Source organism: Strix uralensis, chromosome 19, assembly GCF_047716275.1.
Source record: "Strix uralensis isolate ZFMK-TIS-50842 chromosome 19, bStrUra1, whole genome shotgun sequence".
Classification (NCBI taxonomy): Eukaryota; Metazoa; Chordata; class Aves; order Strigiformes; family Strigidae; genus Strix; species Strix uralensis.
In genome coordinates this window covers 8,864,583-8,876,368 of record NC_133990.1, presented here as the reverse complement: position 1 = coordinate 8,876,368, position 11,786 = coordinate 8,864,583, and the positions used below count along the sequence as shown (strand labels likewise).

General features: G+C 67.4%; 1 protein-coding gene across 1 annotated transcript; it reads left to right on the top strand.

Moving 5' to 3' along the window:
• LOC141951981 (uncharacterized) lies at window positions 1-10,445 on the top strand. Its single transcript, XM_074888931.1, has 21 exons — window positions 1-341; window positions 954-1,118; window positions 1,201-1,294; window positions 1,370-1,591; window positions 2,351-2,461; window positions 2,753-2,855; window positions 3,425-3,492; window positions 3,906-3,976; window positions 4,337-4,419; window positions 4,702-4,813; window positions 5,076-5,213; window positions 5,513-5,613; window positions 5,893-6,034; window positions 6,207-6,293; window positions 6,925-7,037; window positions 7,596-7,982; window positions 8,190-8,356; window positions 8,720-8,851; window positions 9,056-9,171; window positions 9,267-9,384; window positions 9,459-10,445. The coding sequence occupies exons 1-20, from the start codon at window positions 339-341 to the stop codon at window positions 9,381-9,383; spliced, it is 2,532 nt and encodes an 843-aa protein (XP_074745032.1). The 5' UTR covers window positions 1-338; the 3' UTR covers window position 9,384; window positions 9,459-10,445.
• The last annotated feature ends 1,341 nt before the right edge of the window (window positions 10,446-11,786 follow it).

Sequence of the window (11,786 nt, the reverse complement as noted above, 5' to 3'; positions counted from 1 at the left end):
CGCGCTTTTGTCTAAGTGACGCAACAGTGCCCCCACCTGGCGACGGTTGCCGCGGCCACCGTGTCCCCCGCGGGGTCTGGTTGGGGGGCGACAGTCCGCGGCAGGACACAGACGGAGAAGGAGCGAGTAGAGAGTAGGGAGAGGAGAGAGGAGAGAGGAGAGAGGAGAGAGCGACGGACAGCGACCGGTAGCGACAGCGAGAGGGAGCACGAGCGGGCGGGGGCGGACCCCTGCCCGGCGCCGCCCCTTCGGGGACCGGCGTGGAAGCTCCGTGTGGCGGCGGCGACAGGAGGGCGGTTCCTGTACTACACGTGCACGCCGAGGTGGCGGCGACCCGGATGGTGAGTGCAGCCGGGGACGGAGGGGACGGGAGGGAGCGGGAGCGGGAGGTGTCGGGAGCGGGGCTGGGGATGGGACGGGACGGGACGGGACGTGTCGGGACCGGGACCGTCACCGGGAGGTGCCGGGACCGGGACGGGGGCTCGGGATGGGACGGGAGGTGTCGGGACTGAGACCGAAAGTGGGGCTGGGGATGGCACAGGAGTTGTCGGGACCGGGAGCGGGGTTGGCGATGGGACAGGAGGTGTCGAGACCGGGACCGGGAAGTGCCGGGACCGGGACCGAGAGCGGGGCTGGGACGGGAGTTGTCGCGACCGGGAGCGGGGCTGGGGATGGGACGGGACGTGTCGGGCCCGAGATCGGGAGGTGCCGGGTTCGGGGCTTGCGCTCCAGCCGCCGGTACCGGGCGGGCCAGATGCAGCGCGGCGGGCAGCGCTGAGGGTCGCGGTCGGGAGGACGCGGTGTCCGTGGCGACAGTGGTCGGGGACGTGCCCCCCCCAGCCCCGGGCCCCTGCGGGACGTGGGCCGCGGCCCGTTGCCCCGGCAGCGCGCTGCCCCGCCGCGGGAGCGGAGCGGCCGGTGCCCCCGTTCAACCGGCCACTGCCTCCCCCCAGCCGGGGCCGCCGGGCCCCGACATGCCGATGGCGGAGAAGCGGACGGAGGCGCTGAGGCCGGGCCCGGAGGCGGGCGAGGAGGCGGAGCCGCTGCAGCAGGTGGAGGTCGAGCCCGGCACCTGCGACAACGCCAGCCCGTGGGAGCTGCTGCGGGACAAGTACCAGGTGCTGAGCCCCTGCCCCGAGGCCACCGCCCGCCAGCCCAGCGCCGAGGCGGGACCGTGCTGAGCGGGACCATCCCGAACAGGACCGTGACGAGCCGGACCGTGACGAGCTGGACCGTGCCGAGCCAGACCGTGCCAAGCAGGACCGTGCCAAGCAGGACCCCTCCGGCAGGCAGGGTAGGTAGCGAGGGCCAGAGGGAACACCCCTGCACCCCCCACCCTGCCACTCACCCCCCGCCCTGCTCCCCGCAGACAGCGGCCGTGGCCCGGAGGGGCCGGGGGACGGGATCCCCGCGCCCCAGAAGGTGCTTTTCCCCCCGGAGCGCCTCTGCATGAAGTGGGAGCGTGTCCACCACGTCGGGGCCGGGCTGTACAACTTGGGGAACACTTGTTTCCTCAACGCCACCATCCAGTGCCTGACCTACACGCCGCCGCTCGCCAACTATCTGCTCTCCCGGGAGCACGGCCGCAACTGTGAGTGGGGAGGCCTGGCGCGGGCAGCGGGGCTGGGGGGCTGAGGAGGAGGAGGAGGAGCGCCTGCCTGTCCCGCTCGCGGTGCTGCGCCCAGGCATGGCTCTGGCGAGGGCCGTGCGGGTGTCGGGATGCACCTTCTCTGCTCCCTCCTGCCCGTTTCTGCGTCGAGAGGCCGTTCCTGCGTACGGCTCGTTCGTCCTGGCCTTAGCAGGGGTCCCGAGCACTGCATCCTTGTGTCTGGCAGGGGCTTTATCTCGGCTGGGTGTAGCTGGGACTAAGATGGGTCTAATGGGCTCTGCTGGCTTCCTGCGGGCCCCAAGCAGCCCCTGCCTGTGGGGGCAGGAGGCTGCGTACAGCTGCCATTGAGGGGTGGCTTGAAAAGGGAGCCTGGGGGCCACTGCTCCAAGCTGTGACCAAGGGGAGCACGCAGGGCTGGCAGCCCTGTCCTTAGGGCTCCGGGGGGACCTGCCCCTCGGGGCTGACCTGTAGGCTCCTTCAGCTGGTCCCTGTGACCTGTTTTCCATCCACGTGGATGCTGCCTTGTCTGGGGGGGTTGCGGGGGCTGCTGCTGTGACTCGGGCTGCGCCAGCTGGGGTGGTCCCTGCGTACCCGGGATGCCCCAGAGCTCTGCTGTAGCGCAGAGCTCATAGGGAAAACTGAGCGTGGCTGAGCCGCGTTGGACCAGAGAGCCCCCTGTCCACTGTACTGCCTCCATCTGTCTTGGGTCCGTCCCCAACATCCTCTCCTCTCCTGCTCCAGGTCACCAAGAAGGCTTTTGCATGATGTGCATCATGCAGAGCCACACGATCCAGGCTTTTGGCTCCAGCGGGAACACAATAAAGCCGGTGTCCTTCATCCGAAACCTCAAGAGTAAGGATGGTTGCCCCACCCCTCCCGTAGCCCTGCAGGAGGGCAGTGACTAGTGCAGGAGCAGAACCTTTGAGATCGGGGCAGGTCTTGGCAGAGGCACTTCTGAGATGACTCACTGAGCCTGCCAGGGGCTGGCGACTTCATGGGCTGCCTGGGGCTTCCCCACGGCCAGCATGGCTCCGACTCTGGTTTGGGTTGAGGGGGCTCAAACCCCAGAGTCCCTGCCCCGAGGGAGGGAGGGCCTGCCCCTGCTGCCGCACGTGCCGGGGCTGATTCCTCCCTCTCCTGCAGACATCGCCCAGCACATCTGCTTCGGGAGGCAGGAGGACGCGCACGAGTTCCTGCGTTACACCATCGACGCCATGCAGAAGGCCTGCCTGAGCCGCTGTGCCAAGTACGTGGGGCCTCTGCCCGCCCGTCGCTGGTGCCCTGCGCCCGCGGGAGGGGACTCTGGGGTGGACGTGTCCCCCGGGTCGGACTCAGGGAGGGAGGTGCTGGGGTGGGTGGCCCAGCTCTGCCCCTCTGCGACACAGCTCTGGGCTGTTGTCTGCCTTCTCCCCGCTCCTCCGCGCGGCGTAGCTGTGGTCCTGTCCCCGGATCCCGAGGCTGCTCTGGGTTTGGATCCTGCCCCAGTTGCCGGGGAATCCAGGCGTGCCCGCCGGCTCAGCCCCAGCTCTGCGGCTGGCGGGGGGCAGCTCTCCCCGGGGCCCCCCATCCCGGGCAGCTGCCTTGCCTCTGCAGAGCCCAGCTCTGAGCTCCGGCCGCGAGTTTCTGCTCCTTCCAGGGGCAGGTGCGGGCCGGAGCCTGGTGCCGCCCCATGAGCTGCGGCGCAGGCAGAGCAGACGGGCGGAGGCTGCGGCTGCCCGAGCTCTGCGGGGCCGGAGCGCGCGGGGGAGCTGCCCTGAGGCCACTGGGGTGGCCGTTGCAGGAGGGGGGTGTGAGATCCAGTGTCGCTCTCTCTAGGTTGGATCACCAGAGCCAGGCCACGACGCTGGTTCACCAGATCTTTGGCGGTTCCCTGCGGTCCCGTGGTGAGTGCTGGCTGCCAGGTCCTGGGCCTGTGACTCTCCGGGCTGCTCTTTCCCCGAGAGCCTCACAGTGAAAATCTTTGGGGAAAATTGCTGCACGTGTGTAAATTATCCGGAGCTGCAGCTGGTCGGTCTTGCGGTACCCGTGGGTCGTGATCCTTGTCGTGGCGATGGAAAACGCTGTTGGCTGTGGGTCCCCAGCCCGTTGCCACCAGCGAGGGAGCCCGTGTTGCCAGCTCCCTAGGAGCGCTCGCTGTCCCCTCCCGTAGTGGACTTGCCCTCCTTGCCAGGCTGGGCATCCCAGCGCTCGCGTCCCGGAGCCCGGCGGGGGGATGCCGCAGCTGCCCGTGCTGTGCTGGGGTGGTGGCAGGCGCGGGTGTTGTGCTGGGGTGTGCTCATCGCTCGCTCTTTTGCAGTGAAGTGTGTGGAGTGTGAGGCCGTTTCGGACACCTACGAGCCTTACCTGGACATGGCGCTGGAGATCGAGGTACAGCGGCAGGGTCGGGGTGGGGAGGAGCTCTGCTCTTGCGGGGGATGTTCTTGCAGCTGCACCGGGGCTGCTCTCAAGGCTGCTTAAGCTGCACGGTGCAGGCAGGGAGAGGCAGCTTGCCCACTGCCCGCGCGTGAGCCATGACTCCTCCGCTGAGGCTCCGTGGCGTGGGGAGCAGTGCCGCCGGCCCTCATGGCCACTGGCCAGTGCCTCGCTGGCGGCGGGCTCGGGGCTTTGCTGTAGCCTGTGGCCCCTGCTCGTGCTCTGCGCTCCCTCTCGGGGCCAGCGTCTCAGCAGGGAGCCAGGCTGTGGCGTGGACAGGCCGCTGGTGCTCTGACCTCTCCTCTGCCCTTGCAGCAAAGCAGCAACATCAAGCAGGCGCTGGAGCAGTTTGTGAAGCTGGAGTTGCTGGCCGGGGACAACGCCTACAGCTGTGCCCAGTGAGTGTGGGGCCACGGGTGGCGCGGGGCCGCGGGCGTGCTGGTGGGAAGCAGGAGGAAAGAAAGCCTGCCGCAGGTCGGGGGGGCTTCTCTACCCGCTCCATGGCCAAACCGTGAGGTCCTCACGAGGAGGAGCTGGGCCGGGAGATGTGGCCGCGAGCGGGTGCCCTGGAGTGGTGGCTGGTGTCAGCAGGGCCATTTCCGAAGGGTTGCCACTTGCCCAGGGCTGGCAATCAGCTGGGTGGTGGAACAGCTCGACTAGCTCAAGCTCTTCCTGTGCAGATGCAAGCAGAAAGTTTTGGCCTGCAAACGCTTCACGATCTACCGAGCCTCCAACGTCCTCACGCTCTCGCTGAAGCGTTTTTCTGACTTTGGTGGAGGCAAAATCACAAAGGTGAGTGCCCGGCACTGCTGAGCTGGGGCTGGCCCCGACCCGAGGCCCTGCTGCCCGGAGCAGGGCGGAGGGTGGTCCTGCATGCGGTGCGAGCTCTGCGGTGGGACTGGGGCCCATCCTGGCGTCTTCCTCCCTACGGCCTCTGCCTGGGGAGAGCGGGACCCTCCGCTCGAGAGATGGGACTCTCAGGACAGCTGAGCTGCTCCTGCTGTAGCCAGAAAGCGTCTGCTGTGTGGGCTCCTGAGGTGTCCTCTCTCCGCAGGACGTGGCGTACCCCGAGTTCTTGGACATCCGCCCTTACATGTCGGAGAAGGGGGACCCCGTCATGTACTCGCTCTACGCGGTGCTGGTGCACGCTGGCTACAGCTGCCACGTGGGGCATTATTACTGCTACGTGAAGGTGAGCCCAGGGCGCGCTCCTGGGACCCGCTGCGGGCTGGGGGCTGGCGGGTGCTCGGGGGTCCCTGTGTTGCACAGAAAGGAGGGTGCTCAGCAGATGCGTGTGGTGTGGAGCACTGGGCGGGGGTACAGGCTGCGCTCTGGAATCGTGGAGATCCTCTCTAGCAGAGTCCCCTTGCCTGCCCTGGGCTGCCTGTGGGTTTTGGGGAGCGGAGCTCTGCCAGCGGGTGCTGTTCCTGCTGCTCTTCGTGCCAGGAGGGTCCCCAGCACAGCCTGACCCTGTTCCTTCTCCTTCCACAGGCCAGCAATGGGCAGTGGTACCAAATGAACGACGACGTGGTCCGCTCCAGCAACATCAAAGTGGTCCTCAACCAGCAGGCCTACATGCTGTTCTACGTGAGGTGAGAGCGGCCTGTCCCGCAGCCCGTGGGACAGGGCGGGTGGCCCCTGCGTGGCTGGGGGACGGAGCTCGGCCCAGGTAGCCCCACACCCGTGTGCATGCGCCGGCTCGGGGGAGCGTGGCAGGGAGAGGTCCAGCCCCTTGTCATGGTTTTGCTGTAGATCCAGAGCACCTCAGCTCTCGGGGCTTCTGGCTCCTGTTTCTTGTGTGCGTCTCTGACGAGAGCGTTCAGTTGCTCAAACCCCCGTGGTTAACACGTGTGCTTCTCTGCCTTCGACAGAACCCCCAACCCCGGGAAGGGCTTGGAGGAGCGCATGGCCAAAGTTATCTCCAACCTGGAGCCAACTGCCCTCACCAGCAGCGTCTCTGGTCAGGCCCAGAAAGTGTCCAATGGGCCCATGTCCTCCTCGCTGCTGGGCTGGGTGAGTCCTGGGGGCTGGGAGCCGCTGCCCCTCCGTCCGTGCTGCGAGCGGGAGGGGTCCTGCTGAGCCGAGGGTTCCTGTGTGGGCCTGGGGAGGGACGCGGAGGGCGGTATCGCTCTGTCCCTGGCTCCTTGAATTCTCTCCGTGCTGAACCTCTCCTCTCTCCGTCTAGAAACCAGACCTGCTGCTGAAGAAGCAGCTGCCGGATCCGGACAAGATGAGAATTCTTCTGACCCCTGACGAGTTTGAGAAGCCGAAGGTGCCAAATGGAGTTGCTTCGCAGAAGCTGCCCACTGGGTCCCTGTCACCTAAACTGCCCCTCAAAGCCACACACATGGCCACCGCGCTGCCCAATGGCACAGCCCGGGGGGCCGAGAAGCTGCTCCCCTCCCCGAAGCTGCCTGCTGTGCTCAAAGCAGTTCAGGGACTCTGCAACGCAAAAGGGGCCAAAGAGGGGCCGCGCTGGCAGAAATCCCTGGGGGGCGAGCAGCTGTGTACCTCATCCAAGCTGCTGCTGGAGCCCAGCCCCGGCCAGAAGTCCCGTGGCCGCGAGGCAAACACCAGCCCCCTGGAGAAGGACTTGTCCCGCAGCAAAGCTGCCAGCCTGGAGCACAGTGCAGCGGGGAAGGTGGCCGAAGCGTCCCAGAAGGCCAAGAAGGGAACCAGCAGCTCCCACACCTCTCAGGAAAGAGGCTGTGGCACGGGGCTCCCTGCAGGCCCCGGTGCCAAGCCGGCTGCCCCCAAAGGCTCCAAACCGGCACAGCTGAAATGTTCAGCTGTGTCTGTTCCCCTCCCCTTTCTCTGGGCTCCCCTTTTTATTTTCCCCCCTGGGCTCACAGAAACATCTTTTCTTTAGACCACCAAGTTTTTATTTCTGTCAATACCTGCAGGGCAACGCTCCGCAGAAGGCGAGCGGAAGCGACCGCCAGGCACTGAGTGACCGCACCACGGCCACGACCACCACCCCCCCCGACTCTGCTCCGCAGCCTTCCGGCAAGTCGAGGTAAGCGGTGCCAGTCGCTGCCGGGCTCCGGTCGCAGCCCTGGGCAGCTCCACCAGGCGACTGTCCGGTGTCGCAGCTGGCTTGGGGGCAATTTTGGCAGCCGGCTCTCCTGCTCTCCTGGGCTGGCTGGGCTTGCTCTGGGTTCTAGAAGCAAGGTGGTTTCTCTGAGTGTTGGCTCACCCTTGCCTAATCCCTGGTGGGACAGCGTGTGCCCCGCGTGTGGCTGGCCCTGGGCAGGTGCAGGGTCGCTCTGCGCCTGCAGCTGCTGCCCTGGGAGCGGGGTCTGATTCACATTTCGTGGCAGAGATGGCAGCAGTTGGGTGCTGAGCTCCTGCAGCTCGGGGTGGGGAGGAAGAGAGGGGCTCCCGCTCCTGACCTGCCTTTCAGATCATGTCAGCCTCTTTTCCTGTCCTTCAGACTGTCCTCATTGGCTCTCAAACTGCCCAGTAGTGAAAAGCCTTCCTCCAGCTTCATCTTCGACTCAGCCCCTCAGCTCCCAGCCTCCCCCCTGACCAATGGTTGCACTGCCCACCCTTCACACCACCTTCCTCCCCACAGCAAGGAGAAGGGGCTCGGCCAGGTCACCTCTGGCTTCTCCAAAAAGAAGGGGCAAAAGCGCCATCATGGAGCAGAGGACAGCCCTGGCGCTCTGGCTGAGAAGGGCAAGGATGAAGTCTTCAAGCCCCACAAAAAGAAGTCGAAGAAGAACCATCTCCCTCAGGAGAGCTCAGTGCCCCTCGCAGAGAAGGCGGCGGTGGACAAGGGCCCCAGCAGTGTTGGGAATGGGCCGGGCTGTCAGGAGCTGGAGAGCAGGCCCAAGCTGCAAGTGTGGGAGCCCAGAAGTCACCTGGGCATGGAGCCCACCTCTTGCCTCAAGAAGAAGAAGAGGGAGAGGAGGATGGAGGAGGCAGGAGGGTGCTGCAGTGGGACACTGTCCTCGGGCAGGTGAGGGGCTGGGGTCACACCTCCGCTCTGCCTGCGGGCTGGCTCCCTGCGCTGCCACCGGCTGCACGGAGCAGGCTGAGGGTGGCTCCCCCCTCCCCGAGCACAGCGCTGGGGCGCAGGCGTCCCTGTCCCCCATTGCCCTGCGGGGAGCTCAGACATCCCCCTCGGGCCTGGCCGGCGCGGCCTGACCCTGGCTGCCTTCCCCAGCTCTAGGGAGGCCGAATCGGAGCCGCCAAGCACAAAGCGGCAGCGGACTGTGGCGCCTGAGGGTGGAGAGAGCGACCAGCGCAAGCGCAAGTGGAGGGAAATCCTCAGCAGCCTGAGCCTGGAGCTGCCAGCTGCCCACAAATGCTGTGCCACGGACAGCAGCCCAGGTACGGCCGTGTGCCTCCACCCTGCCCGCTCCCCTTCCCACGCAGCCCCTCGGAGCACTGGGGTGCAGTCCCCAGCGCTTACTGGTCCCCACAACGGCCCGGTGGGTGCCCGTCTCCCTGCCCCTGTCCCTGGCTGAGCTGCCGCAGGCCTGTGTGCTGCTGGTGGCGGGGAGCTGCCCGCTTGCACCCTGCCTGAGGGTGTGCTCCCCTGGGGTGAAGATTTACCCCCCAGCTCCTCCCTGCCCCAACGCCTTGGGGAGATCTTGTTAGTCCCGACAGCGTCTCCTGGGGCAAGATCTGCCTTGGCAATGGGGCAACACAGGAGCTGCCTGCGGCTTGTCCTCACCCCGCCTGTTTCCGCAGGGGCAGCCCGTGACCGGCTTGGCCAGGCTGGAGATGACTGTGGGGCTGGAGTAGCACCCGGGAAGCTGTCGGTGTCCAGCGTGGTGGAGGAGCTACTCAGGGAGTCCTTGGACAAGGCTTATGGCAGACAAGGTAATCCCCGCTCGCCTGGGTGGGCAAACAGCCACGTGGCTCCCTGGCCTTGAGCCCCGGACGTGGGCAGAGCCCTCGGTGCTGGGACCTGAGCTCCCCCCAGCTCCAGTGCAGGTGGCTGCGGGGGCTCCTGGAGCCGGCCGAGGGGCTGTTGGGGGGTGCCACAGAGTGGGCTGCTCCCCCCCTGACCGTACTGCTCCGCAGTCTTGGCCTGGTACGGCGGGGCCTCAGCCGTCAGCCAGGATGCCATTCGGGATGTGACATGGCCCCGGAGCGAGACCATCATTGACAAGTGGGACGAGGAGTTTGACACAGGGAAGGTGGGTGCTGGCCCCGTCCCGGGCTGGGGTGGGCGGGAGGAGGCTGGGGGGGGACTCTGCAGTCTGAGCCCAAGAGCCTTCCTGCCCCTGCACAGGTAAAGAAGAGCAGACAAATGAAGCAGGAGACACAGCGCTTCAGGCCCTTCCCGCAGCAGCAGGACAAACGCGGGTTGTGTTCTCCCAAGTCCTCCAGCCTGAGCCCCCAGCCCTGAGGTGAGTGAGCCCCAGGGCGGGCAGGGAGGGGGGCAGCTGCCCGGCGGGGTGCTAACGCCGCCCTTTCCTCCCAGGTCCCCCAGCGGGCGAACGGAGCAGTCCCGGGTCAAGGACGGGCCGGGGAGCGGTGGGGACGCTGACCCCGCGTGTCGCCAGGGCCCCAGCGCTGGGGTCACGCCGTGCTTGGCGTCCATCCCCTGCCCTCCCCTCCTCGGGGCGGCTCCCCAGAATCACAGAATCAACTAGGTTGGAAAGGACCTTGAAGATCATCTAGTCCAACCATTAACCTAGCACTGCCAGTTCCCATCTACACCAGATCCCTCAGCGCTGTATCGACCCTACTCTTAAACACCTCCAGGGATGGGGACTCCACCACCTCCCTGGGCAATCCATTCCAAATGCCCGCTCCCCTCCAGCTGAGCAGGGGCCTCTCGAGCTCTGACCGCCCCATCCAGGCCCCTCCACCATCTCCTCTGGGCCTGGAGCAGCCCCTTCGCCCCCACCCCCCAGCCTGGACTTTAAATCTCGGGGGCTCCTGGGAGGTTCCTGGGCCAACCACCGCCCCGGGGCTGCGGCTGCTCCCCTGGGCCTGGCTCCAGCCCCTCTTGACCTCCTGCTCTCACGAGTGGTGTCCCCCAGGGCTCGGTTTTGGGGCCACTCCTGTTTAACATCTTTATTGATGATCTAGACGAGGGGATCGAGTGCCCCCTCAGTCCCCATCCCTGGAGGTGTTCAAGAGTCGGGTTGACCCAGCGCTGAGGGATCTGGTGGAGTTGGGAACTGTCACTGTGAGGCTGATGGTTGGACTGGAGGAGCTTCAAGGTCTTTTCCAACCCAGACGATTCTGTGATTCTGCTCCATCCCTGGTTGGGACCCCTCACCCCCCTCATTCCCCCCCTTTCCCCTCTGCCTGTTGCAGTGAAACCCTCAGTTCCCCCCCCCTTCCCCTCCCCATCCGCTCCCCGCCCGACCCGACCCCACGCTGAGCGCTGGAGGCGGTGGCCGGTCCCCGCGGGCTCGGGGCCGCCGGACCGTGACAATAAACTGTCGGTGTCTGTGAACCGGCTGCTCTGATCGGTGGGGCGGGGCCGGCCGGGGAGGGCGGTGATAAGGGGGGGGGCGACGATAAGGGGAGGGGCGGCGATAAGGGTGCAGGGATAAGGGTGCAGGGGCTGGGCTGGTGCCGCCCACGGTGGTCTCGGCGCCTTCGTCACGCGGGCGGGGCCGGAGCGGCGGCGGCGGGATACAGGAGGAGGAGGAGGGCGGCGGCGGCGGCTCCGGTCAGTGCGGGGCCGGGGGGCTCCGGGACCCCGCCTGGGCCGGGTCGCGGCGGGGCGAAGGGCCGGGGTGGGTGCCGCGGCTCCGGGCAGGCAGCCGGCGGGGGCCGGGGCTCGGGGCCGGGGCGGTCCGTGACGGTCCGTGACCCGCGGAGGGGGGGGCGGGTCTGTGTCCGTCTCCCGGTTTGGGCCGCGCCGCTCCCGGGTGGAAGAGCGGGGTCGGCGGCTCCGGGTCGGGCTGGGGGGGTGGGGGGGCGGCGGAACCCGCGCCCGCAGGTGCCAGGGGCGGCTGCTCGCCCAGGCGTGGCCGCGGCGGTCGCGGGGCGGTGGAGGAAGTGCCGGGAGGAAACGGGCACCCGGTGCCCACAGACAGCGCGGAGAGCGGGGCCCCCCCGCAGCCCCCGGCGCTCCCGCTTCGCCGGCGGCGCGGCCTCATCCTGGCCCGGGGCTCGGCCCCAGCGGCCCCGCTGTGCTGCCCCGCTGCCTGCAGTGTGGGTGCTGCCGGGCTCTGGGCCCCGCTGCCTGCAGTGTGGGTGCTGCCGGGCTCTGGGCCCCGCTGCCTGCAGTGTGGGTGCTGCCGGGCTCTGGGCCCCGCTGCCTGCAGCGGGTGGGACAAGGAGTGACACTTTTGGCACTTATTCCAGAGAGAGGGCACAGCCCCAAGCCCCGAGCTCACAGTGGGGCGGAAGACAGTGAGGATAAATTAGTGATGCCACAGGGGCTGGTGACTGGGGAGGGGGAACCGGGTCCCCTGCCCACCCCTGCCACCCTGCTCCATCCCCTGGGGAAAAGCAACCTCGTGGGCCTGGCCCAAAAGCCCACGTGCTGCCCAGGAGGAGAGTGGAGGGAGGGGGAGCAGGGGGGAAACATCACCACCAGTGCATTAATGGGGACATCCCACAGCATGGCAGGGGCACGGGCCAGCAAACCTGGGGGGGCCTGCCCCCCATGAAGGTCACAGGTTCATGCACTGAGGACGTCAAAGCCAACACTCCTCCTCAGCCCACACCCCTGGGCACCCTCCTCCTGTTGTCCCCCTCAGCCACATCTCAGGACCCCCTTTGTGGGGTGACCCCATCCCACCTGCTCCACACGCTGGAGGAGAGGAGCCTGGGGGTGTGAGAT

What these genes read in the sequence shown, in the direction of transcription:
- LOC141951981 (XM_074888931.1), top strand. An exon ending in TGCTGCGGGACAAGTACCAG is followed by an intron (nt 1,119 to 1,200) that starts GTGCTGAGCCCC and finishes CATCCCGAACAG; the next exon opens with GACCGTGACGAGCCGGACCG. An exon ending in TGCCTGAGCCGCTGTGCCAA is followed by an intron (nt 2,856 to 3,424) that starts GTACGTGGGGCC and finishes CGCTCTCTCTAG; the next exon opens with GTTGGATCACCAGAGCCAGG.